This window comes from Ruditapes philippinarum, unplaced genomic scaffold (genome assembly GCF_026571515.1).
Source record: "Ruditapes philippinarum isolate M1 unplaced genomic scaffold, ASM2657151v2 ctg1385_1_1_1_1, whole genome shotgun sequence".
Taxonomy (NCBI): domain Eukaryota; kingdom Metazoa; phylum Mollusca; class Bivalvia; order Venerida; family Veneridae; genus Ruditapes; species Ruditapes philippinarum.
In genome coordinates, this window is record NW_026854172.1 from 257,180 (window position 1) to 279,683 (window position 22,504).

At 32.3% G+C, this 22,504-nt stretch overlaps 3 protein-coding genes across 4 annotated transcripts; all 3 read right to left on the reverse strand.

Moving 5' to 3' along the window:
* Window positions 1-2,524: 2,524 nt before the first annotated feature.
* On the reverse strand, window positions 2,525-5,534 carry LOC132739259 (3-oxo-5-alpha-steroid 4-dehydrogenase 1-like). Of its 2 annotated transcripts, XM_060726936.1 has the most exons (5): window positions 5,120-5,522; window positions 4,586-4,752; window positions 3,954-4,055; window positions 3,166-3,316; window positions 2,525-2,854 (listed from the first exon to the last, which is right to left on the reverse strand). In XM_060726936.1, the coding sequence occupies exons 1-5, from the start codon at window positions 5,389-5,391 to the stop codon at window positions 2,788-2,790; spliced, it is 759 nt and encodes a 252-aa protein (XP_060582919.1). In that variant the 5' UTR covers window positions 5,392-5,522; the 3' UTR covers window positions 2,525-2,787. The 2 variants fall into 2 exon arrangements, with proteins under 2 accessions (XP_060582919.1, XP_060582920.1); XM_060726937.1 differs by lacking the exon at window positions 3,954-4,055 and having other exon boundaries at window positions 5,120-5,534.
* Window positions 5,535-9,822: 4,288 nt separating this feature from the next.
* LOC132739260 (uncharacterized) lies at window positions 9,823-15,085 on the reverse strand. Its single transcript, XM_060726938.1, has 7 exons — window positions 15,025-15,085; window positions 14,206-14,323; window positions 13,532-13,706; window positions 13,066-13,224; window positions 12,325-12,417; window positions 11,477-11,551; window positions 9,823-10,869 (listed from the first exon to the last, which is right to left on the reverse strand). The coding sequence occupies exons 2-7, from the start codon at window positions 14,305-14,307 to the stop codon at window positions 10,658-10,660; spliced, it is 816 nt and encodes a 271-aa protein (XP_060582921.1). The 5' UTR covers window positions 14,308-14,323; window positions 15,025-15,085; the 3' UTR covers window positions 9,823-10,657.
* A 2,818-nt stretch (window positions 15,086-17,903) lies between these two features.
* LOC132739246 (3-oxo-5-alpha-steroid 4-dehydrogenase 1-like) lies at window positions 17,904-21,388 on the reverse strand. The gene is made up of 5 exons (XM_060726910.1): window positions 21,036-21,388; window positions 20,194-20,360; window positions 19,714-19,815; window positions 18,579-18,729; window positions 17,904-18,113 (listed from the first exon to the last, which is right to left on the reverse strand). The coding sequence occupies exons 1-5, from the start codon at window positions 21,362-21,364 to the stop codon at window positions 18,047-18,049; spliced, it is 816 nt and encodes a 271-aa protein (XP_060582893.1). The 5' UTR covers window positions 21,365-21,388; the 3' UTR covers window positions 17,904-18,046.
* Between the last annotated feature and the right edge of the window lie 1,116 nt (window positions 21,389-22,504).

Below are 22,504 nucleotides of genomic sequence, written 5' to 3' on the forward strand. Positions count from 1 at the left end.
TATATATGAAGAGCATTATTTTCGACTTTTATAACCAAGAATAAACAACAAAAACAATAACAACAACAACAACAACAACTTTATGGTTATAAATAAGGTTTGATATTTTGATAAGTCACCATACATGAACAGATAGAACAGGATTTATTATTAAAGTTCAAACAGAAAGAAGAGGTCCTTATAGAACAAGAACGTGTTTTGATGACCTGATAATTGAATGCTCTCACTCTGAATTCAGAATTTTGATATATTTATGAATGATTAGCCTTTCATTATTTACACCCACCTTTACATTGTTCTTCATTCACATTGTAAATAAATGCAAGTCATAGATTCATCCAGTATTTAAAATGCCTTTAATGTACATTATATATAAAGATCAACCATGTATACTATTAACATTATTCAAGTAAAGGTACTAAATTCACGCATAGACTTTGATTAACGTTATAACTGAGTTATGTAACTTATGTTATTTTTTTGGTACGGAGAACATACATGCATACATACAGTTTTAAAATTTCATATGACAAAATACATCCCTTATTTTTTATGTTCTACACTGGATTGTATTCCTTCTTATTCATTTGTTTGTAACAGTTTCAAGTTCTGCGACGATTTTTGAGAAAATTAGGGGGGAAAATCAAAGTAAAAAATGGAGTTTATTTAGCAAGAATGACTGTAAAGGTTACCAGCCCTTTAGAAATACATCTATTTAGAAATCTATCCAACTCATGGCGGTGCTAGAATTTTAAAAACAAGAGCCAGTTGAACCTGGTGATTCTCCCCGAATAGGTTTTGGACACAGAGAATTAAGTAGTTTGCCCATAAAGTGTTGCCCAAATTCAGCATAAAGATATTATGATATGGAGAGTTGCTGGTAAAGGTTAAAACTGTTGAAATATGCAATGCAGAGAAAGTATTTCTTGTTGATAACATTTGTGGTTCCCGCGTAAAAATAAAAAAGGGCAATAACTCCAAAATTAGATAAGACAGAGTTACTGTTCTTAATCACTGTACTTCAACTCAATGATATCTAGTTTCTTGTAATACACCTCTTTGTAGTTTCAGTGTTAAATGTTAATCTGGCTGTAAATGTAAACCGTTACAACGTTTTATTTTTGTAGACAAACTATGCAGCGGTAGTAAGTAAGTAAGTAAATTATTTATTAATGTGACATGTGTTATTTACAATATAATCATATACAAATATTTTAATAAAGGTATTTAAAACACCCGGCCTTATGGGCCTATTAGCACTGCTGACATTTAATACAATATCTACATATATGTATAGTTCTCAAATATTTATAATAAAAGTAGTACAAGTTCATTTTCAAATATATGGACGATGTAAATAGAATAGAATACTTTCACTTTCATCTTTATCAAGGAAATTAAGCAAGTAGATAATTGATGGAATTAAATATTAGTGATAAACATATATATGTTTTTGTGCAAATCGCTATGAGTATATAAGGCTTCGCCTAAAAATAAAAGCTTTCACAATGTATTTTGCTGTTTTTCTAGCATTTTCATTTATTAAAAAGGTCAGTCTATCCTCCTTATTTCTATGAATATGGATATGACAATAAATCTTCGAACACTTGCTGTCTTATATTATCATATTTTGTACATTCTACGAGAAAATGAGTTTCATTTTCTATTTGTTCTTGGTCACAGAATGTACATATTCTCTGGTTTACATTTTCGCCAATAAAACGCCCTGTTTCGACTCTTAAGGGTAAAATCCCGTACCGTAACTGTGCTAGCATCGAGGGTTCATGCTTCTCTAAATTTAACACTATGTATTGTTCGAATTTAAAATTTGTTTTAAATAGTTTATATGTTAGTAGTTTTGGGCTACTATGTACAGATGTATGCCATTGTTCGGTAAACAGACTTTAATATATTTTCATTTGCTAGTTTTAAATCAACTGGTCTCTTTTCTGTAAAATAGGTACAGAGACCCAACGATATCATTATTTCGGTATTTACATCAATCTAAAGGGAAGCATAACAACTGCCAGTTCACACGTATCACATGCAAATTTATGTTTGTGAGATTTTTTGATACTCGTCATCGGTTTACAATATGGGTGAATCATCCAGGAGAGTTTTTGTTATTTTAGATTGCAAGATACAGAGAAGATGCCCTGTTCACCCCAAGCTTTTCCTGGTTCTTTAACGAGCCGGGTACACGGGACCTCGTTTTAAAGTCTCTTCCAAAGGTCTGTGTAGTAATTTTAGCTGGCGTGCCTGGGAATGGAACCTACAGTGACGAGATTACAAGTATCGCACTCTAACCGATTGAGCTTATCAGTTTACTTCGATGTGCAACTAAACAGATGCCCGTCACGGCTGAAATCACAAACAACAATGTGTAGGTCAGTATCTAGCTTTAATAGTGAACCAGTATTGAATAGTTTTGGGAAATGAACCGTAACAAAGTATGTTAACAACAATGTTAAGCCTAAAAAGGGTACTTGTATAACTGTCACCAGGGTATCTTCTTTGAAACTTCTTTGAAAGGATACGCTGAAATAGATGACACATAACCTGTACAACGAAATAAATGGGGAAAAATGTTCTAAAATTTACCCCCACATGTTAGTCTTTATTTTAATATTTTGATATTTTCTGATTTGTCCTAGATAAAATTGAAACGTTTAATTTTAGATCTGACAAATGAACTGTCTGCCCATCTAAATAATAACTTCCGATCGCAAGCAAAACTATGCCCGCATGAATGCGATGAATACTTCATGTTGCAGCCGTGTGACGTCATTACAATATAAAAGGAATAAGAGCCTTCCTGGTCTTTGGATAATCTTCAAATTTCTCTTTATAATATCTGAAATATAATGACAACATGTCAACCAAAATAGTCTTTTCCTGCACACAAATATTTCTGATTCTGTGCTCGAAACATAAAATAAACAATATGATATTCTTAATTGACTACAAGTAATCAACCACACGCGAATGTAATATGAAAAATAAAGTACCAGATTCAAAAGGATGTGCAATAGAAATTATGCCAGAACAATTTAAAATTCTGACAAACATTAGAGAATATGTCTACTAGACAAAGTTTTCCAGATAGTTTACACTTAAAGTTATGTCCTGCGTTATGCCTATCACATGACGTGTCACTAAACATACCTGTGGTGATGTAGCGCACGTGGACCAAGGTTACAGCACGTGAACACTGTGAAGGCTAGAGAAGGTATAGACCATGCGGCTAAAGCAAACCCAGTCCATTCGAGCATTTCTCCAAAAAAGTTAGCCCCGGAAACGTAAGTAAACATTCCACCTGAAAAGGTGCAAGACGAAAAATATTATTTGTGTAACAAGACTTTAACTTTGACTCCCCGTCAACATTAACTGCACGGTAATTAATGGTGACACGGTAATTAATGGTGACTAAAATGGCGATGCTTAAATATATATCACTACAATATATTTCTATTCTAACACTAAATTTAACTAAAAATAAATAGATATAAAAGTTTTCTTTAAAAAAAACAACAAAAACAAAAAACACACACACATCAACTAATGTATATATTGTAGAATTATGATTTGAGCCGCGTCACGACAAAACCAACATAATGGGTTTGCGACCAGCATGGATCCAGACCATCCTGCGCATCCGCGTAGTCTGATCAGGATCTATGCTGTTCGCTTACCAACTCTATAACAAGTAGAGAAAATGATAGCGAACAGCATGATGGTCGCAAACGCACTATGTTGGTTTTGTCATGACACGGCTCATTTCAAGATAAATTTTATCTAGAATTCTGCGGTTTAGTTTAGTTTATACAAACTTTATTACTTTCGTCCTAGAAGGAGGTTATGTCAAGTATCAATTGGGCATATGATTAAGTATTATATGTAGTATTATAAATAATGGAACAAAAAGTTCATTCTGATAATGACAGATTGGTTACCACGTGGAATTTTGTATCCAGTTTCTCCAGGTTTCCGTAAATTTCTCAGGACATGATCAGAATGTACATTTATACTCATCCCAGTTACGAAAATAACCACACCTAGAAACGAAACAAAAAAATGCCTGAAAATGATTACAGATATGCAAAATACTCAAAAAAGTGTGTATCAGTAAATATATAGTAAATATATATAAATAGATATTGAATCTCTGTCGCAGAAGGGCGGAAGCAAGAAACACTGTTTCATATTCATAGGAAGTATCTGGCATGTGTTTAAGTCATGCATGAATAATAACATTCTTTAAATGATGTTATATACATGCAAAATTCGCCAAGTTTATCTGATAAAAAACCAAGGAATTTCTTCAAGCTCCTGTGTAAAAAAACAGGTAACGTATCAAGCGGTAAGACGTGAGCCTGGCTTCTTTGTCCTGGTGAAGTTCAAATGTCAATATACATTTTTTACTCATTAATATATATATAAATGTACATTATGTAATAAATGTAGTTCATACAGCAAATTATTAAACATATTTATTTTAAATAAAATTCTTGTATAAAAAGCTATAAATGAACACAGAAATGTGGAAATAGGTTGTATATACATGTATTTAAAATAAATAAATTACCGAACAGGAAGTGGGGTTTGTTGAACCAGTTTTCACCATAATCAGCATAATATAAAATATGATAACTCTGCATATACCCGTTCACGGTACAGAAGACGACCGCAAACAAAAATGCTTCTATAGGGAACGGTTTACCACCTCGTATCAAAAATGGATAAATACAAGCTCTGAAATAAAGCAACACAATAATACTGTATATTTATTTAAAGGCACTTTAGCTCTTTAAATACTGGAGGAAATAAAAGTTTCTATTATACCTCAGACGTTTTAGAGAAATAAAAATGCTAACATTTCTGAGGCATAATTGGCCTTTAAGCTTGCATTGAACACGTTTTCACTTAAAAACCACGTGACGACCGAGTCAAGTAATTTACAATGGAAAATACTTAATATACTTATATACATGTAGTTAATGAGTATACATATCTAATACAATTTAAACTATATGTATTAAGAAAGTTCTCTATGTAAGACTTAAGACACTAGCTAAGGACGGAAGCAGTTACATAATTTATATAAAGAAATATACATTACCTGTGAATATAGTGTACTATTATTAAACATAACAGTAAAACATTGGGTAATTTAATCTCCTTCGGCGTATTTGAGAACAGGAACCATAATGGAATAACCAAGGACGGTAACTCTTGTATGAACCAAGCGATTTTACCATTCACTGCTAAACCGCCAGTATTTTCTAAATATTTACCGTATGCGGCAGGTTTAATGAAAACTAAAAATATCAGAAGTAAAATGGCGGTTATTAAATATATTCCTGATATAAGGTAAACAGTGTGTAAATCCATAATTAACAAATAAACTTGTACATGTACACAAAATCAGTGCTATCAACTGTCTGGATAGTTCGTGTTAAACACAAAAGTAGCTCATATATCCCATGTACATGTTTAATATATATACATAACTTTATCGCCTCTATTTGTTGTCCGATATTTTACAAGTTTACATGTTGATAGCATTTCAAGTTTTTGGCGGGAATATCGTGGGCTTAGCGCAAAACGGTTGTAACTCACTTTTTTCCACAAAATTACATTTTTAACATTTTCAATGTATTTTGTGGTTATGCATACCCTCAGTAAGTATTTTAAATGGATTCTAAAAATTAACAAGTTAAATCAATATTTGTCAAAAGGTTGTATCTCAAATTGCTCTTAATTTTCAGCTAAGCCCGCGATATGAAACATCTTTACTGGTGATATACCCCGATATAAACGAGTGCAAGGGTGAGGGTTTCATGGTTTACCCAATGAAAAGTGACGCTGCATACAATATTATGTTTATTTACTGTAAATGTCTAATTCTTTATTACAAAGACATGACCTTATATTATATGCTTTTAAAAACATGAGTTATGGTTAAGTATACATGTACCAATATTAAACTGTGCATTTAAGAGATATAGAAACCCTAGGAAACATAACATAATTATTCTGTTTACAAATCGCTGTTGATTGGTTTAAGTAGGTTTAAATAAAGCACTTTTTAATTTTTGTTTAACCTGAAATGAAAATCAGCCTAACGTTGCAGTTGGGATGTTGCGCAGTAAAGTATGTTAAGGTTTTTAAAAACGTGTACAAACGTTTTTAATTCAACAGGTTTGTTTCGGATCGTCCTCAGGGTGGAAGACATCGAGGAACTTTAAGGACAGGTTCATTTCGGCATCAAAATTTAATATTGCCGAACGACAACAGGGACACTAGTTTCACTATAAAACATTCCATACATGTTTTTTTTTTCCAGAGTTGTGCATAAAACATACAAGAGGGCCATCTTGGCCCTGAAGTCGCTCACCTGAACACAGGCCCCCGGAGCGGGGAATGTTTAAACCCCGCGGCTTTTATTTGAACAAACTTGGTAGACAACCATTAGAAAATGTTTCATGCTAAACATCTAAGGTCTAGCTTGTTGGGATTTTTAAAAGAAGATTTTTTTAAGTTTTTAAGTCTTTACACATTAGTTAAAAACAATGACGAACCTGGGGCAGGGCCAGTTTTGAACCCAGGGCTTTTATTTGAACAAAATTTGTAGACACTTACTAGAAAATGTTATTCGAGTTTTCTCAAAGAAGATTTTTAAGTTTTTGCTATAGATCTACTCGTATAAAGAAAATCAATGTCCCCTGGGGCGGGACCAATTTTGACTCCAGGGCTTTTATTTGAACAAACTTTGAAGACACTCACCTAGAAGATGCTTCGTGCTTAATATCTAAACTCTAGCTATTTGATTTTTTTGATAGAAGATTTTTTAAGTTTTGCTATAGTTTTACACATATAGGGAAAATGAATGACCTCCGAGGTGGGGCCAATTTTGACCCAATGGCTTTTATTTGAACAAACTTTGTAGACACTCACTAGAAGATGTTTCATGCTTAATGTCTAAACTCTAGTTATTTGCTTTTTTCCAAAGAAATTTATAAGTTTTTGCTATACACATATAAGGAAATTTGGAAAATCAATGACCCCTGGGCCGGGTCAATTGTGACCCCAGGGCTCTTATTTGAACAGACTTGGTAGATATCCATTAGAACATGTTTCATGCTTAATATCTTAGATCTAGCTCTTTGGGTTCTTTAAAAGAAGATTTTAAGTTTTTTTTAACTATATGCATATGGGGAAAATCAATGATCCCCTGGGGCAGGGCAAATTTTGACCTCAGGCCTTTTATTTGAACAAACTTGGTAGACACCCATTAACATGTTTCATGCTAAATATCTTAGCTCTAGCTCTTTTGGTTCTTTAAAAGAAGATTTTTAAGTTTTTACTATATGCATATAGGGAAAATCAATAACCCCCTGGGGCGGGGCCAATTTTGACCCAAGGGCTTTTATTTGAACAAACTTGGTAGATACTCACCAGAAGATGTTTCATGCCAAAAATCTAAGCTCTATCTTTTTGGGTTTTTAGAAGAAGATATTTTAAGTTTTTTTCTTTTGGTTGCCATGGCGACCAGAGTTCTGCATTAAATGGAATTCGTTGAGGCTTCACACAAGGAACATCCCTGTGAAGTTTCATTATGATCTGCCTTATGGTTTCAGAGTAGATTTCGTTTTAAAAGTGTGAACGGACACCGGACGACGGACGACGTACGATGGACGACAGACAAAGAGTGATCCTAATAGCTCACCCTGAGAATATGATCAGGTGAGCTAAACAAGAGGGCCATGATGGCCCTGAGGTCGCTCACCTGTATATAGGCCCCCAGAGAGGGGCCAGTTTAAACCCCAGGGCTTTTATTTGAACAAACTTGGAAGACACTCAGTAGAAGATGTTTCACAATGTTAAGTTTTTACTACACACATGTAATGAAAAACAATGTTCTCATTCCGCCCCCCCCTCCCCCCCTGCAGGGTCAATTTTAACCCAAAGGCTTTTATTTGAACAAATTTGGTAGGCATCCATAAGAAGGTATTTCATGCTAAACATCTAAGCTCTAGCTCATTGGGTTCTTTTTAAAGAAGATTTTTAAGTTTTTACTACACACATATAGTTAAAAACAATGACACCCCCGAGGCGGCGCCAGTTTTGACCCCAGGGCTTTATTTGAACAAACTTTGTAGACACTTACTAGAAGATGTTTCATGCTTAATATCTAAACTCTAGCTATTTGGGTTTTTTCAAAGAAGATTTTTTATGTTTTTACTATATGCATATAGGCAAAATCAATGATACCCCGGGGCGGGGTCAATTTTTACCCCAGGGCTATTGTTTGAACAAACTTTGTAGACACTCACTAGTAGATTTTACATGCTTAATATCTTAGATCAAGCTCTTTGGGTTCTTTAAAGGAAGATTATTTAAGTTTTTGCTATACACATATTAGGAAAATCAATGAGCCCCCCCCACCCCCCCCGCCCCACCCCCCCCCCCCCCCCCCGCACGGCCAATTTTGACCCCAGGGTTTTATTTGAACAAACTTGGTAGACAACCATTAGAAGATGTTTCATGCTGAATATCTTAGCTCTAGCTCTTTGGGTTCTTTAAAAGAAGATTTTTTAAGATTTTACTATTTGCATACAGGGAAAATCAATGACCCCCTGGGGCGGGCCAATTTTGACCCCATAGATTTTATTTGAACAAACTTGGTAGACACTCAGTAGAAGATGTTTCAAGCCAAATATCTAAGTTCTAGCTCTTAGGGCTTTTTAAAAGAAGATATTTAAAGTTTTTTCTTACGGTTGCCATGGCAACCAGAGTTCTGCATGATATCAAATTCTCTCAACAATTTTTAAAGGTGACCATCAAAGGAACATTCCTGTGAAGTTTGGATGAAATTGGCTTAGTGGTTTATGAGGAGATGTCATTTAAAGTAAAAGTTTGCGGATGGCCGGACGCCGGACGAAACGCGATCACAAAAGCTCAACCTGTCACTTTGTGACAGGTGAGCTAAAAAAACAATGTATAGCAAACTTGAAGACTTATATCTATGTATGCAAATCATGTTCAAACTTTTATATCTAGAAGTTTTAAAATATTGCTCTGCATTTTAGGATGGCCTTGTTTTAAACATACAAATTGTACAACATTTAAGTGTTATTATTATAATATTATATGAAATAAGAATTAAAATTATTTCAGTATTTTCTTCTTATAATAAACAGAAATGACATGACAACCACAAACTTAGATGAGCTATATTAATCAAAAATGGAAGATGATGGCAAATTTTCAGTTCATCATTGATTTGATTCTCTATATTATAGAACTAATTTGTTATATGCTTAATTATGACTTAATTTTATTTATAGTTTTTTTTTCCAATTTGCACCAGTTATAAATGTTGAAATCTGGTACATTTTATTCCTTTGTTTTGCCTTTTTTATGATATCTTGTTGTTATAATTTAGAATACGCCACACTTACATATATATATTATCAGAGACAGTGATACGAACTTGTTGTTTAAGGAAAAGATAAGCATGTATCAATCATGTTACAAGCCAATTTACTTTTTTGGTGGTGAGTTTTTGCAGTTTACCCACTGGATCACAGCAGTAAGCCACTTTGAATTCACGACCCTGATTGACCAGAGCACAGTTCAGACACCTCAAATTATATTTCAACAACTTGTAACATCCTAGCTTTGGTTCATATTAATTGTTATCAACTAAAGTCAATAACAGTACTGCAGAGTTTCGTAACTGGGATTGAGAAACTAAGATTGTTTAGTAATGTTGGCTAGTCAAATAACAGGATGAACTTTTGAACTTCAAAACCAATATTGTATTAATCTTTATTCTTACAAACATTTACATCACAATTAAAATAGAATTTTGTAGACAAATATTTTATGTATATAATACAAAGGTATAAGAAGACCTGATTACAAGCATTTAGAGTTATCCCCCTTCGTTAAAGAAATTTTTAATATCATCACTATAGTGCTAAAATGTCAACATAAACAAATATCAGTCATCACAAATAGATAATGATTAGAATGGTCTACAAATATCTCATCAGTTCTCAATATTATCACTAGTAGTAACGGCTTGGCCTAGTGGTTAATGCCTCAGACTAACAATCTTAGGATTACTGTCTGCATGGGTTCAAACCTGTCAGGGCAGGCAAGCTGTTGTTTCCATGAGCAAGAAACTTCAAACTTATTGCTTAGTAATGGTTGATTCCAGGGACAGATTTGAGAGTGCTTCAATACACTTGTAGCTTTCAACACAATCAGACTAAAATAAATAAGTATAAACTAATATTATCGCTACTTTAATTCTTATTTTGTGCTTATCCTTCATGACTGGTTAATACATGTATGACTTAATGGCTATCACAATAGGTGGAATACATTATAATTTTGATGGTAAATATTGGAATCTTGGATAAACTTGCTTTTAGATCAAAATTGATTTAATGTGTTTGCTGACTGGAAAATGATGTTACTTCTTTTGAGGACCACCCATTGAAAATTCCTGAGAAATTTGGTCAAAATCTGCCATATGGTTTAGATGTTGTTTAAAGGAAGTGTAGATAAAGATGTAAGATGGATGACAGATTTAATGCTATTACAATATTTAGGATTCTGTGTATAAAGTACAAGAATATTGGAATTATTTTGAATCATCATGTAGTTCCTTCTCTTCAGTACTGCTAGGTGACTGGTTGCTAGGCGATTGGTTGCTAGCTGACTGGTTACTTTGGTCCGCGTTACTGGTGAGTGTGATACCAACGGCATCAAGTATACGTTGGTCTCTAGTATGCAGGAAGGCACAAGTACTACCTTGCCAGCAATATCCTTTACTCAGGAAATGTCGACAGGCATCTGTTAAAGCAACAAAAAAGACGATCAATTAGAAATGTTCCGAGTTCTTATCTAAAATATTATATATTGATTACTGTTTAATTATTTCAAATAACCTTGAAAATTAAGTTATTGATTAATCTAAAATCATTTATCACATACTCTTTCTATTGAGAGGAAAGCTTATATTTGACAATCAGTCCTAGTCATTCAACTTACAATGACATGCTAAATATCTAAGCTGTGGGCATCTTAGTTTCTTTAAAGTAGATTTTTCAAAAATTTTATTATTTTTATTCCTTCAATCTACTTAATGAATATGTATCAGCCTGGAATCATTTATATAACCTTTGTATACCCAAAGGATCGTTCCTATGAAGATTTTTTCAACCTCTATTTAATTATTGACATGTAGTTAAAAAAAGTATGGATTATGATGACCAGCAAACAACAGACCTTAAGACATCATTAAAACCTCACCTTTGAACATTTAGTGCTCAAGTGAGCTATAAAAATAAATAAAAAAACCCTTTTTTCTACAACTGAGTCAAGAAATATGAAATAATTCCAAAAAAACAACATGTCCTTGTCCATAATGTTAAGCAAATAAAAAAAAATAACTTTATACTTCTCTTCTTTCTTTCCATTACTGGAGGATGAAGTGGAGTTGTGATCTCTGCTGGTTTCATAACAGTCATGTTCACTGTAAAAAAAAACAGTCATGTTCACTGTAAAATAAACATTAATGTTCACTGTAAAATAAACATTAATGTTCACTGTAAAATAAACATTAATGTTCACTGTAAAATAAACATTTATGTTCACTGTAAAATAAACATTCATGTTCACTTTAAAATAAAATTTTATGTTCACTGTAAAATAAACATTTATGTTCACTGTAAAATAAACATTTATGTTCACTGTAAAACAATCATTCATGTTCACTGTACAATATCATAAATGATTCGTACTCAAATGGTAACCTACCATTTCTAAACAATAACCATCTTGAATTAATAATTATTTGGAGACTAATGATTAGGAAAAATATATCAATTTTTAGCATGTTGTTATTGAATAATGAACAGTGTGAGTTCAAATCAACAGGAATTAAATTACGAATTCTGGTAGGCCTAAGTGATAAATTGCAAAGCATTTAAATGATAAATTGTGCATCATTCTACTACACTAATTCTGTTAATTTTTAACTACATGTACCTTGTATATCTAGGTAAGAACTAAGAATGTCATCATAGTTTGACAACTAAATATAGTACATTTGTAGCTCACACTCCACAAAATTCACAGTCAAAGTAATACAGTGCTTGAAAATGAAAAACAAATTTTGGTGAAATACCAAATTTGTTGTCATAGTCAAAGGTTTTCTGAAAGATGAATTGCTGTCATGTCAGTCATTAATATTCTATTTGCAAATGTATTCAGTGGTCCAAATAAAATTAGAGATAAATGTCTTACTTGTATTAAATTGTTTAGAATGAGCCCCAGCGCCAGGTGTTGGGTATGGTGTAAACCTTGTGTTGAAATCTTGCTTCACTTGGTGTGGACTATCTACATAAAAAAATCAAGTAACAGTACAGAAAAATTGTTTATCCAACATAATTTCTCACAATATAATATGATACAACTTTTCACTAAAATATGAAAAAACAACAACAATATTTGAAAATGGCTACTGTGCCATCACTCTATTTATCTATTGAACCAACTTGGACATAAAGCATTAAGTTTGATGTCACTATTTTTATTTGTTATGAGAAGAGCTAGAACTTTCTGTGGCTTCCAAAAGCCTGATACAGTTTATTATAAATAAAGGCACTGTAAACACTGTTAACACTTGTCTGCGAGGGGCAATCACTACCATTGACCATTTTTTTTGTAAATATTCTGTTTTTGTAAAGTTAAAAAGTGCTTCAATTAAAATGCCCCTTGTTTTACAACTTTACCATGTCATAATAAGCAAGAAGTTGATACATTTTCTTTCATAGTTTTTGAAATCATACTTATTAAGCACTATCACAAAATTTTTAAGTAAATAAGGGGCTTGACTCCTAATAATATTAATTTCAGGATAATGTCCCTTCTCTTACAATCATAATACCTGGACTTTTATTTAACAGACGAGCTATAAATACACATACATTACATCATCAGAAGCCACTTGTCAGATCCTACAATTTAAAAAAATAGAATTCTTACTTATCATAGAATTTAAACTGTTGAGCTGACTTTGGAAATTTGATAGTGATGCTGTCTGTAATAAGGGTTGAATCTTAGCCTCATTCTGGCACTGACTTTGACTTCCTGTAAATGAACTTGATCCCGGCAGATTTGACATCGCCATGTGTTGACTGGTTCCTAAATTAGTACAAGATAAAACTTTTTAACTCAATAACTGTTTGAAAGTTAGAGGTAATATGCAAGGGGAACATTGTGAGCTAATGCCATAAGAACAAGAACATTCTGTTAAAAAACAGAAACTCATATCAACAATTATCAATTAACAAATCACTCTAAATCGCTCTAAAAATTTTAATGTATGTAACACTGCTTGCTAGATAAAATTTCATGCTAGAAACTGTTAAAATGTACACCAATATGGTTGTACATTTGAAACAACAAGTGCAAAAATACCACAAATAAAGCAGTAAGTGTAATATGTTACCTCCACAATTGGAACAGAACTTTTGAAATGTATCTTTCAAGTTAACACCACAATTTGTTTGTAGAGATTGTAGGAAGTTGTCAGCGTTTGATGTTCCTAGATGAGAACATGTTCCCTCACTAGTGTTTGTCAGTATCAATAAACTATCATCACCAAGTGCATATAATCTCTCAAGCTAAATGTCATTTGAAGAAAAAAAGTTATCAAAATATACACACACAAAAAGAAGAAACATTAAGTTTCAAGTTCTAAAACAAGAAAACTATTAAGTGTATATAAACAATAAAATATATCAGATAATTGAATTTTTTTACATTTTTAATATTATGTAGCATAGAAGCAAAGCAATAAATAAATCTGTCGTTAAATTAATCTTTAAAAGAAAAACTTTTATAATTGTAATACTACTCAGATATGTAAAAAAAAACTCTCAAGCTAAAATTCTGTTACTATTTATTAGTACATGCAAACACCAGATTTTTGCAACAAAGAATCACAAGGCAGAAATAAAGAAATTCAAAATCTCCTTTCAAGAATCAGGTATTTGCCTGGCTTAATAAATTCTAGAAGATTATAATTTTTGTTATACATACATGTATACAACAAACTTGAACATTACTCTTCAAATGAAGCTGACGATTTGTACATATACATATTGAATAATGTGTACATACCAGAGACTGTATTTCATATTTGAGTAATAATCTGAGGGAGATTTTAACATCTCTGTTCTCCTCTGCCAGAGACGTCATTGTGTTTGCTATCTTCTCAGTCATCTTCCTCTATATTTACCTGTAAACAAATCTATATGTCTTAGTATATACCTGTAAACAAATCTACCTGTAAACACATCTACATGTCTACATATACCTGTAAACACATCTACATGTCTACATATTCATGTAAACACATCCACATGTCTACATATATACCTGTAGACACATCTATATATACCTGTAAACACATCTTCAAATCTACATTTACTGATAATAAGATAACATCATCGATCTATATAAATTGCAACAAAGAATGTTCTTAATTTGGAAATTATAAAGTTTTAATAGACTGATATTTTTAGCTAATAAACTAAAATGTATACTTACTGACAATTTAAAAAAAACAAACATTATCTTGAACACTGTTGAATGCCACATGTTACTACAATGTCGAGTGACTTTTAGAGCACATTTAGCTTTTCTTTTTCTTCCATACAAAAGGGCACTTAAAATGTTATTGACATGATAAGAAGCATATATTCGTCGTTCCAGCTTGGACATAACCAGCTGCTGTTGATAACTAGACGTACATGTACTAGATCAATAGATTATCAGATTATAAAAGACACACGTACACATATTCAAGTAATGTCAAGTTTTGAGAAAAAATATTGCTAAAATTCTTAACCCAAAGAATAATGTGTCATGTTCCCAACATACTGGAACGTCCTGTATTATTTTATAACATACATATAAGGCGAAATAACAAGAAATTACCTTTAGTTTACCGATAAAATAATGCTCACACTTCAATACAAATGGCGTGATTAAATTAAAGGGACGCAACTTCGACTAAAGAAATCATGGAAAATAATACCATATTTAAAGGCATGTGTTGTTAAAATCAATTGGCTTTGCGACATGTTTAGTTGTTTGGACATTGTGTAATCATGTTAAATCACAATGTTGAATCGTCAGTTGTTTTTAAATGTCTATAATCCGGGGATACAGAGCAATTGTGTCATGACATTAATCAATTTTGGTGAATTGTCAAAATGACTACCAGAACCACGGATTTATGTAATATAAATCCGTGCCAGAACATATATCTTTGTGAAATTTCAGTAGAAAAATGCGACCAATAAGCATCTAAACATACATTAAGCCATTAATGAAGAGGTAAGCCCAGAAAAAGGACTTTTAGTGCCAAGGTTTCAAGCCGTCGCTGTGTTCTAGGGGATTATACGCTCTTGTACCTTTCAACGTCGTCCCTGCCTACACTGTTCGGAAATTTCCATCGGCTTCAGTGTAAATGACACGTTGAATGCTAGTTTTTTTTAAAACTCCTCAACGCAGTGATCCTTAATCTGTCAGCGTGTCCATGGTGAAACGAAATCCTGCAAAGCTCCAAATCTTTGACGATGTAATTCCACATTTTATATTGAATTTCTCCCCGCTCCAACGTCTATTACATACTGTAGCAGAATATTCAAAGGGATTTTTCATATAACGTGTTAAGTGATTACAAACAATATTTCCAGCGAGGCGAATCTTGATTTAGGTTATGACCTCTTGTTGAAAAAACTTTGAAATTGATAGGCTTAATACTCAATGTTGGAAAATGATCAGGGTCGGTTTAAAGTATTGCAAAAATGATATATGGGTCAAATTAAGTTGAACAAAAAAATTTATTTTGACGTAAATCGAAAAAAGTGTTTTATTGAAAGGAAAATATACGATATTGATTCATTTTAACCTATAATTTAAATTTCGAACTGACGTTTGGTGCTACGTACCCTTCAAACTGCATGTACGTTCCACAGTATTGGTAGTGCATTTTAATTTTAAACGGGGAGCATGCCATCGGATCGCCCCATCCATTGTGCCGCATCCTCAAAATGAGTCCGGGCACTCCACTGATAGTTATATATAAAAATATAAGGTTCACTGATATTTTATTACGAGATCATAGGATTTCTATAACCATTACATCATCACATGCTTTTAATGATTGTAACTTTTTTGATAGGTCTAATATAAAGTTTGTTAAAAAAGGAACAACATGTAATCATTTTTAATGTCGCGCATGAATTAGTCATTAAAATACTTTTATATGAGACTTTTAAAGTTTTTTATTTTCCTTGTTTGACTTTTATCATATAAAATTCTTGTTTATAAAAAGTATGTGTGTCATATTGACAAGTTACATGATACTGATATAATAAGAAACATCATGTTTACGTTACCAAATAAGATATTTTAATTTTGAATCTTATTGAGTAAAGGAATTAATTATCACTAGGGTTTAGAATCTTGAGATGGTCCTTAGGGAAGTTGTTAATGATGTACCGGCTGCGTGTACAAACATCGGATATGGAGTGGCTGTTTCCTCTCCCTTTGGCAATAGAAGGGACCTGCCCCGGAAAATGATTGTTTAAAATTATGCATATTAAAGCGTTTTGTTGCACCCAGATACCCTGATAGTTTAAAATATCCACCATTAGACATCAAAGTCATCTAGTGTCGTCCCTGTCTCGTACTGTGTTAAGATTCAAAGCATAGTCTCAACTACAATATTTTTAATTCTGTTAAACCTGTAATTTCATCAGTGCTGATTAACAAACACAAGCCTATGATTGGTTGCGTGTCAACATACTATAATATAAATGGCACATTATTTTCTATTTCTTTTATTAAAAAGAAACATGTATTTGATATATGACTGTCAGAAAAACATTTAAAACTATTTAAAGACTAATAAAGACAGCAATCAATGTACATAAGGCATGGGTAGTGGAGATGTGATTTCTATATTTATGATATATAATTCCAAGACGTGTCAACTACAATAAAACATGTCATTAACTGATATTACATATAACACACTGAATCATACAGGAATTACATATAACACATTCAGCATACAAATGAATTACATATGAAACACTGAATAGGTAACAAACATGAATTTCACAAAGCAGATTGTTTTATACGTAAACTTGAATTAAATAAGAATTGTCTTATAAACTAATATTTGAATTACATAGCAAACTGTCTTATATGTAAACACGGCTATCTTAATGCAGATTGTCTTATATGTAAACATGAATTACACACATCAGATTGTCTTATATGTAAGCATAAATTACACACATCAGATTGTAAACATGGATTGAATAAAGATTGTCCAATAAACCAATACTTGGATTAAATACATATAACACACTATCATAAACAGGCATTACATGCAACACACTTTACAATAAACTTTTACACATAGTACAGAAATAAATGTATACATTTATACACATTTGCTACAAACATTTCAATATAAATATAATAATATACTTCAGATCTTTAAATAGAAATGTAAGATAATGAACTTTCTCCTGTCTATCTGATATATCAGCATTCACCGTCATCATCATTATTTTCTCCTTTGTTACTATCAGAACTATACGATTTACATGTAATTAAAACTGATATGATCGTCTTCTTCAATTTGAAAAATACATTAACTCAAACAAAAATTTAGACTAACTTTAAGGTAATACTTATATAACATAATAATCTACTTAAAAGTCCTATTGTTCGAATAAGAAAATAGACAAAAAGGAAACCTTGAATAACGCCCTACATGGCAAAATTGAAAATGTTGCAGATTCAGATTAATTGAGTAGAATTGAATGAAAGCTACTGTCCCGTTTGAAGTAGAAAATAAAAATACTATAATAATTAATTTGAAACAATCTGTACAAGGAAGGCAGGAGTTGTTAGCTTGTTAACTATCACAAATTGTCTATAAAATAAATGGTATCACAGCTTTTCTGTCTTTCGGATAATCCTCAAACTTTTGAAGGTAATACCTGTAAAAACAAATGTTATTTATTAATTCTTTATCTTCATAAATGCATAGGTACGGAACTGATTTCCTTTACTAGCTTCAATTATAAATCCCTAACAACGCCCAAAACGACAACAGGCTCTGTATAACTGAGTTATATGAAACCATATCAAGGTACATTTCCGCCAATCATTACAAAAAGAACCTCTGAAATCTTTGAAAACGGACACACACCGAGCTTAAATTGTGCTAAAGTTCCCTACAAACTTGTCCGGAAGTGAAATTATCGTTATTATGATAATTAAAACAATATTTGAATATAGCGTCAAATACACACTTAAGTGCAGTTTCTTATGTGTGAAGAAACTACTAGTATTTCAACAGGACAGAACTAGTCCATGTTGTTTTTATCGAAGTTTCGAACATAAACTTTAATATAAATAAAGAAAATACAATAACTTTTACGTTCTCGTGTACAAGCACTTACTGATGATGTTGCCAGGCACGTGGACCAATGTTACAGCACGTAAAGAACGAGAAAGCTAGAGCTGGAATACACCATGTAGCAATAGCAAACCCCGCCCACTCTAATATCTCACCGAAAAAGTTCGCACCAGAGACAAAGTTAAACATTCCACCTGCAATAAAGGATAATACATTACATTTGCTTTTTTGTTTTGTTTGTTTTGCCAGTGTTTAACAATTTAACTATTGAAAACTTTGACAAATTAACTAGCTAGTGTTTCTAGATTAGAGCGCCAATGTGTTTGTCCACAAATGACTGCTAAATTATGCCGGCGGAGAAGTAATAAATTAGACATAATAACAAGAATTGTAGCAAACGTAATCGTCACAAAGAAAAAAAGAACCAATGACCGTGCTACTGAACTACTAGTTATAATTGTTTATAACATAGGAACTCGGGAACGGGACCGCAGATTGCGTCTCATATTTTCGACGTGCAACGTTTTTAGAAATGTCTCTCCTACATCTAAATATCTTTTCGTATTATCCAAGTGTATGGCCTCAAAGAAAATATTATCAATTAAACACAATTTGTAACTTTTAAAATTGGTCAAATTTTACGGTAGTATTTACTGGTGACGAAAAAGATAACCTATAAAATTATTGCATGAATAAATTGCAGAATAGTTCAGTCAATGTGCACTGCAAGGTTTTTATGACCCGCATACAAGATAAATTGTGGCCTGTAAATATTGTTCTATTTTACCAACAAGGGGGTGCATTACTTTCACAGTGTTCTTAAATGATTGATATATCGAAATTGAAGCAGCGTTTTTTGGAAATTAAGAATGTAAACTGAATTGCATGCTTAGAATAAGGTCACTTTGCAGTCATGAATGCAGTTTTAAATTCATACGGTACTATTAAAAATGACTCTTTTTTTTTAATAAAAGTACCAAATTAAAATAGGTTTCGTAATTTCTTTCCGAATATGTTTAATATATAATATGCAAGAAAAAAGGCAGACAGGAATATCTAGCTCTCGGGCGAAAAAGCCTCGTTACTGCCGTAAACAGATATCCTTGCGCTAGATATTCCCGTCTATACCGTCAGTTGATAGTACACAATCATCTGAAGATTACTAAAACTTGAATCACCTTTAGGTATTTTGTAACCAGTTTCTCCAGGTTTTCTGAGATTCCTTAGAATATGATCGGAGTGAATATTGACGGCCATACCAAATACAAACATGAAACATCCTGAAAAATTCAATATCATTTTAAATGATTACCTGATACCATTAAATAACTAACAGAAACAACTGGATGAAAATAGTTCGAGGTTATATAATAGCCAGACTTTATCACAATGTACCAAATAGGGAACATATAGGTGTAAGTCGAGATTAATATTAATAGTCTTAGGGGTGACAATCCGCACAAGTCAAGAGGAGCTGTTTTGACTATTAACGTTCTTTTCTTGTTCTATTGTAGTTAAAATCATAGGTTACTTACTTCGTATACATGAACAGTGCTAATATTCTTGTAAAATTAACACTTCTTTTATGTGGATTGAAATCTACAATATTTTAAACAACTGGAAATATTTAAAACATGTACATAAACAGTAATAATTACCTATATAGATATGTGGTTTCGTCCACCAGTCAGGACCATATTCTGCGTGATGAAGCAAGTAGGCACTCTGGAGGTAGCCGTTTACTAAACAAAATATCAGTGCCATCAGGAACGGTATAAAAGGTGTTGGTTTCCCGCCTTTTATTAGGAATGGAAATATACATGCTCTGAAAAAGTTATGTATAGATTCGTTTTATTGAAACAAGCCTTTCCAAAAACACTAAAGTACTTAAATAAAATAGTTATAAAATAAGAAATGAAATTATATTTACAAAAATTGTTCAGCTCTTAATAAATACATGCTGTAGACCAAAATCATTTTTAAATTTTGAGTGAAATAGGTCTAAATTTGAACTATGAAAAGAAAATACATCTTCTTTAATACTCCTATATGATGATGTAGGTCTAAATTTATTTTAGATCTTAGATCTATGGAAATTTATATAGAGTTTAGGCACTAACGCTAAAAAATCAAAAACAAAAAATGTAGGATCATAGGGGCCCGGGCATACATATGCATTTAAATATACATGTACGTCAGTGTTTAGAGTAAATTAATGAGTTTGAATTTTGATGACTACGGCGTCCCGTTAGAGCCATCGCGACACGCACATAACTCGAAACAACGATGATTCACCATCGTGGTTACGTTATTTCGATATTTCACCATCGTATTTTTAGTTGTGTGTGTCCCGATGGTGCTAACGAGACACCGACTAGCAATTATTTACGGTAAAATATTTTGCGATGACCTGTACTGTACTGTATTTATTTATAACCCCGGCCGTGTTATGCAATCAATGTTTACATCATGCTAAAAATAGACATTTAAAAGAACTTACCTTTGAAAGTAATGACTCGAATAAAGCATGAAAAACAACATATTTGGCATCACATTATATTTCAGTGCATTCTGGTCATATAGAACAAACACCACAGGTATAGCAAACGAAGGAATCTCCTGTACAAACCACGCAAATTTTCCATTTACAAATATACCCCACCCACCACGTGCATAGCGACCGTACGGCGCTGTTATCCCATAAAATAAAATAAAAAACACAAGTATTGCTGTTACAAAGTAAACACTTGAGAAAACGTATAATAAAGTTAAATCCATGCGACGTATTGAATCAACTGCCTCATTGTAAAAAGTTAAGACTGTCTCCATGTTTGACAAAAGTTCATGCAGTATGTATGCTACAGTTGTAGAGCAAAACTATCTACTGTATTTAAGAGAGTTTATATATAACATTGTGCTAGTGAGAAATTGAGGAGCTTCACGGGGTACTTACTGAATAACTTCCGTATCATATTTGAAAAAAAAATTAATCTCGTCCTGCCTAAAACACTCGCGAGAGGGGTTGGTTCTTTTCAGAGAAATATATATAGTATCAGAAGAGTCTTAACCAAGATAATCAGCTACTAGCAATACATTATTTATGGACAAACCATCCTATATAGATACAATATAAGGAAGCAGTATCGGGTACCGAGGATCAAATTATCAAGATTTTATTCCATAGCTGTATGGAACTAAAATATATAATATTAGTGTACAGTAAAAAATATGTTAAAGATTACGATCTGCAGAGAAAGAAAGATATTTTGGGATACAATTGAAGAATAATAAATTTAAATAAATACAAAAAAGCCGGGTAAAATAAAGGATCTATTTTAGGGTCAATATCAATAATTTAATTAACTGTTAAATGCACACATCTTGTTAATCAATACGTTTCCTCCATCATAAACATTTTATTGGAGGCCGATTTATTAAATAAACATTACTTTTAAACCCATTAAAATAAGCAATGAAAATCTCATTATTTTTGTATTTTGGTTCTGATATTAGAATGGATATTCATTCGGGAAGTTGGGGGAACTCCAATTATCTTGCTATATACACTGTATATTCATCGAATTAAATAGCACCGACATATAACAATTCCATGAATTGTTTTTACAGCCATTTTTTTTATCTGCAAGCAAGTTCTTGTCGCAAATCCTTTCAATGCTAGTACAATATAGTCATTTATCAGATAAATATACTTATAAATGAGATATTGAGAAATATTGGTGAAATAAAATGCGTATTTTCATTTTCCTTATTTTCACTGTAAAAAATATTGTTCACTGCAGTAAAAAAAAGTATTTAAAATGGTGTCTTGCCGGACTACTTAATTCAGCCAATACAAGATTTAAAAGAGGGGTGTCTTTGGAAATTCAATTTCAAAAAGAGGAAAAGTGTAATAAACAGTTTTCTAAATGCTCTCATTTAATGTCATATAGACATAAAAGATACAATGAT

What these genes read in the sequence shown, in the direction of transcription:
- LOC132739259 (XM_060726936.1), bottom strand. Translation starts at nt 5,391, where the DNA reads ATGGATTTACACACTGTTTACCTTATATCAGGAATATATTTAATAACC. An exon ending in ATAGTACACTATATTCACAG is followed by an intron (nt 4,753 to 5,119) that starts GTAATGTATATT and finishes GCTTTATTTCAG; the next exon opens with AGCTTGTATTTATCCATTTT. An exon ending in CGTGCGCTACATCACCACAG is followed by an intron (nt 2,855 to 3,165) that starts GTATGTTTAGTG and finishes ATTATATTTCAG; the next exon opens with ATATTATAAAGAGAAATTTG.
- LOC132739260 (XM_060726938.1), bottom strand. Translation starts at nt 14,307, where the DNA reads ATGACTGAGAAGATAGCAAACACAATGACGTCTCTGGCAGAGGAGAAC. An exon ending in AATATGAAATACAGTCTCTG is followed by an intron (nt 13,707 to 14,205) that starts GTATGTACACAT and finishes AATGACATTTAG; the next exon opens with CTTGAGAGATTATATGCACT. An exon ending in GTTCTGTTCCAATTGTGGAG is followed by an intron (nt 13,225 to 13,531) that starts GTAACATATTAC and finishes GTACTAATTTAG; the next exon opens with GAACCAGTCAACACATGGCG.
- LOC132739246 (XM_060726910.1), bottom strand. Translation starts at nt 21,364, where the DNA reads ATGGAGACAGTCTTAACTTTTTACAATGAGGCAGTTGATTCAATACGT. An exon ending in TCGAGTCATTACTTTCAAAG is followed by an intron (nt 20,361 to 21,035) that starts GTAAGTTCTTTT and finishes TAACTTTTTCAG; the next exon opens with AGCATGTATATTTCCATTCC. An exon ending in CGTGCCTGGCAACATCATCA is followed by an intron (nt 18,114 to 18,578) that starts GTAAGTGCTTGT and finishes TTGTTTTTACAG; the next exon opens with GTATTACCTTCAAAAGTTTG.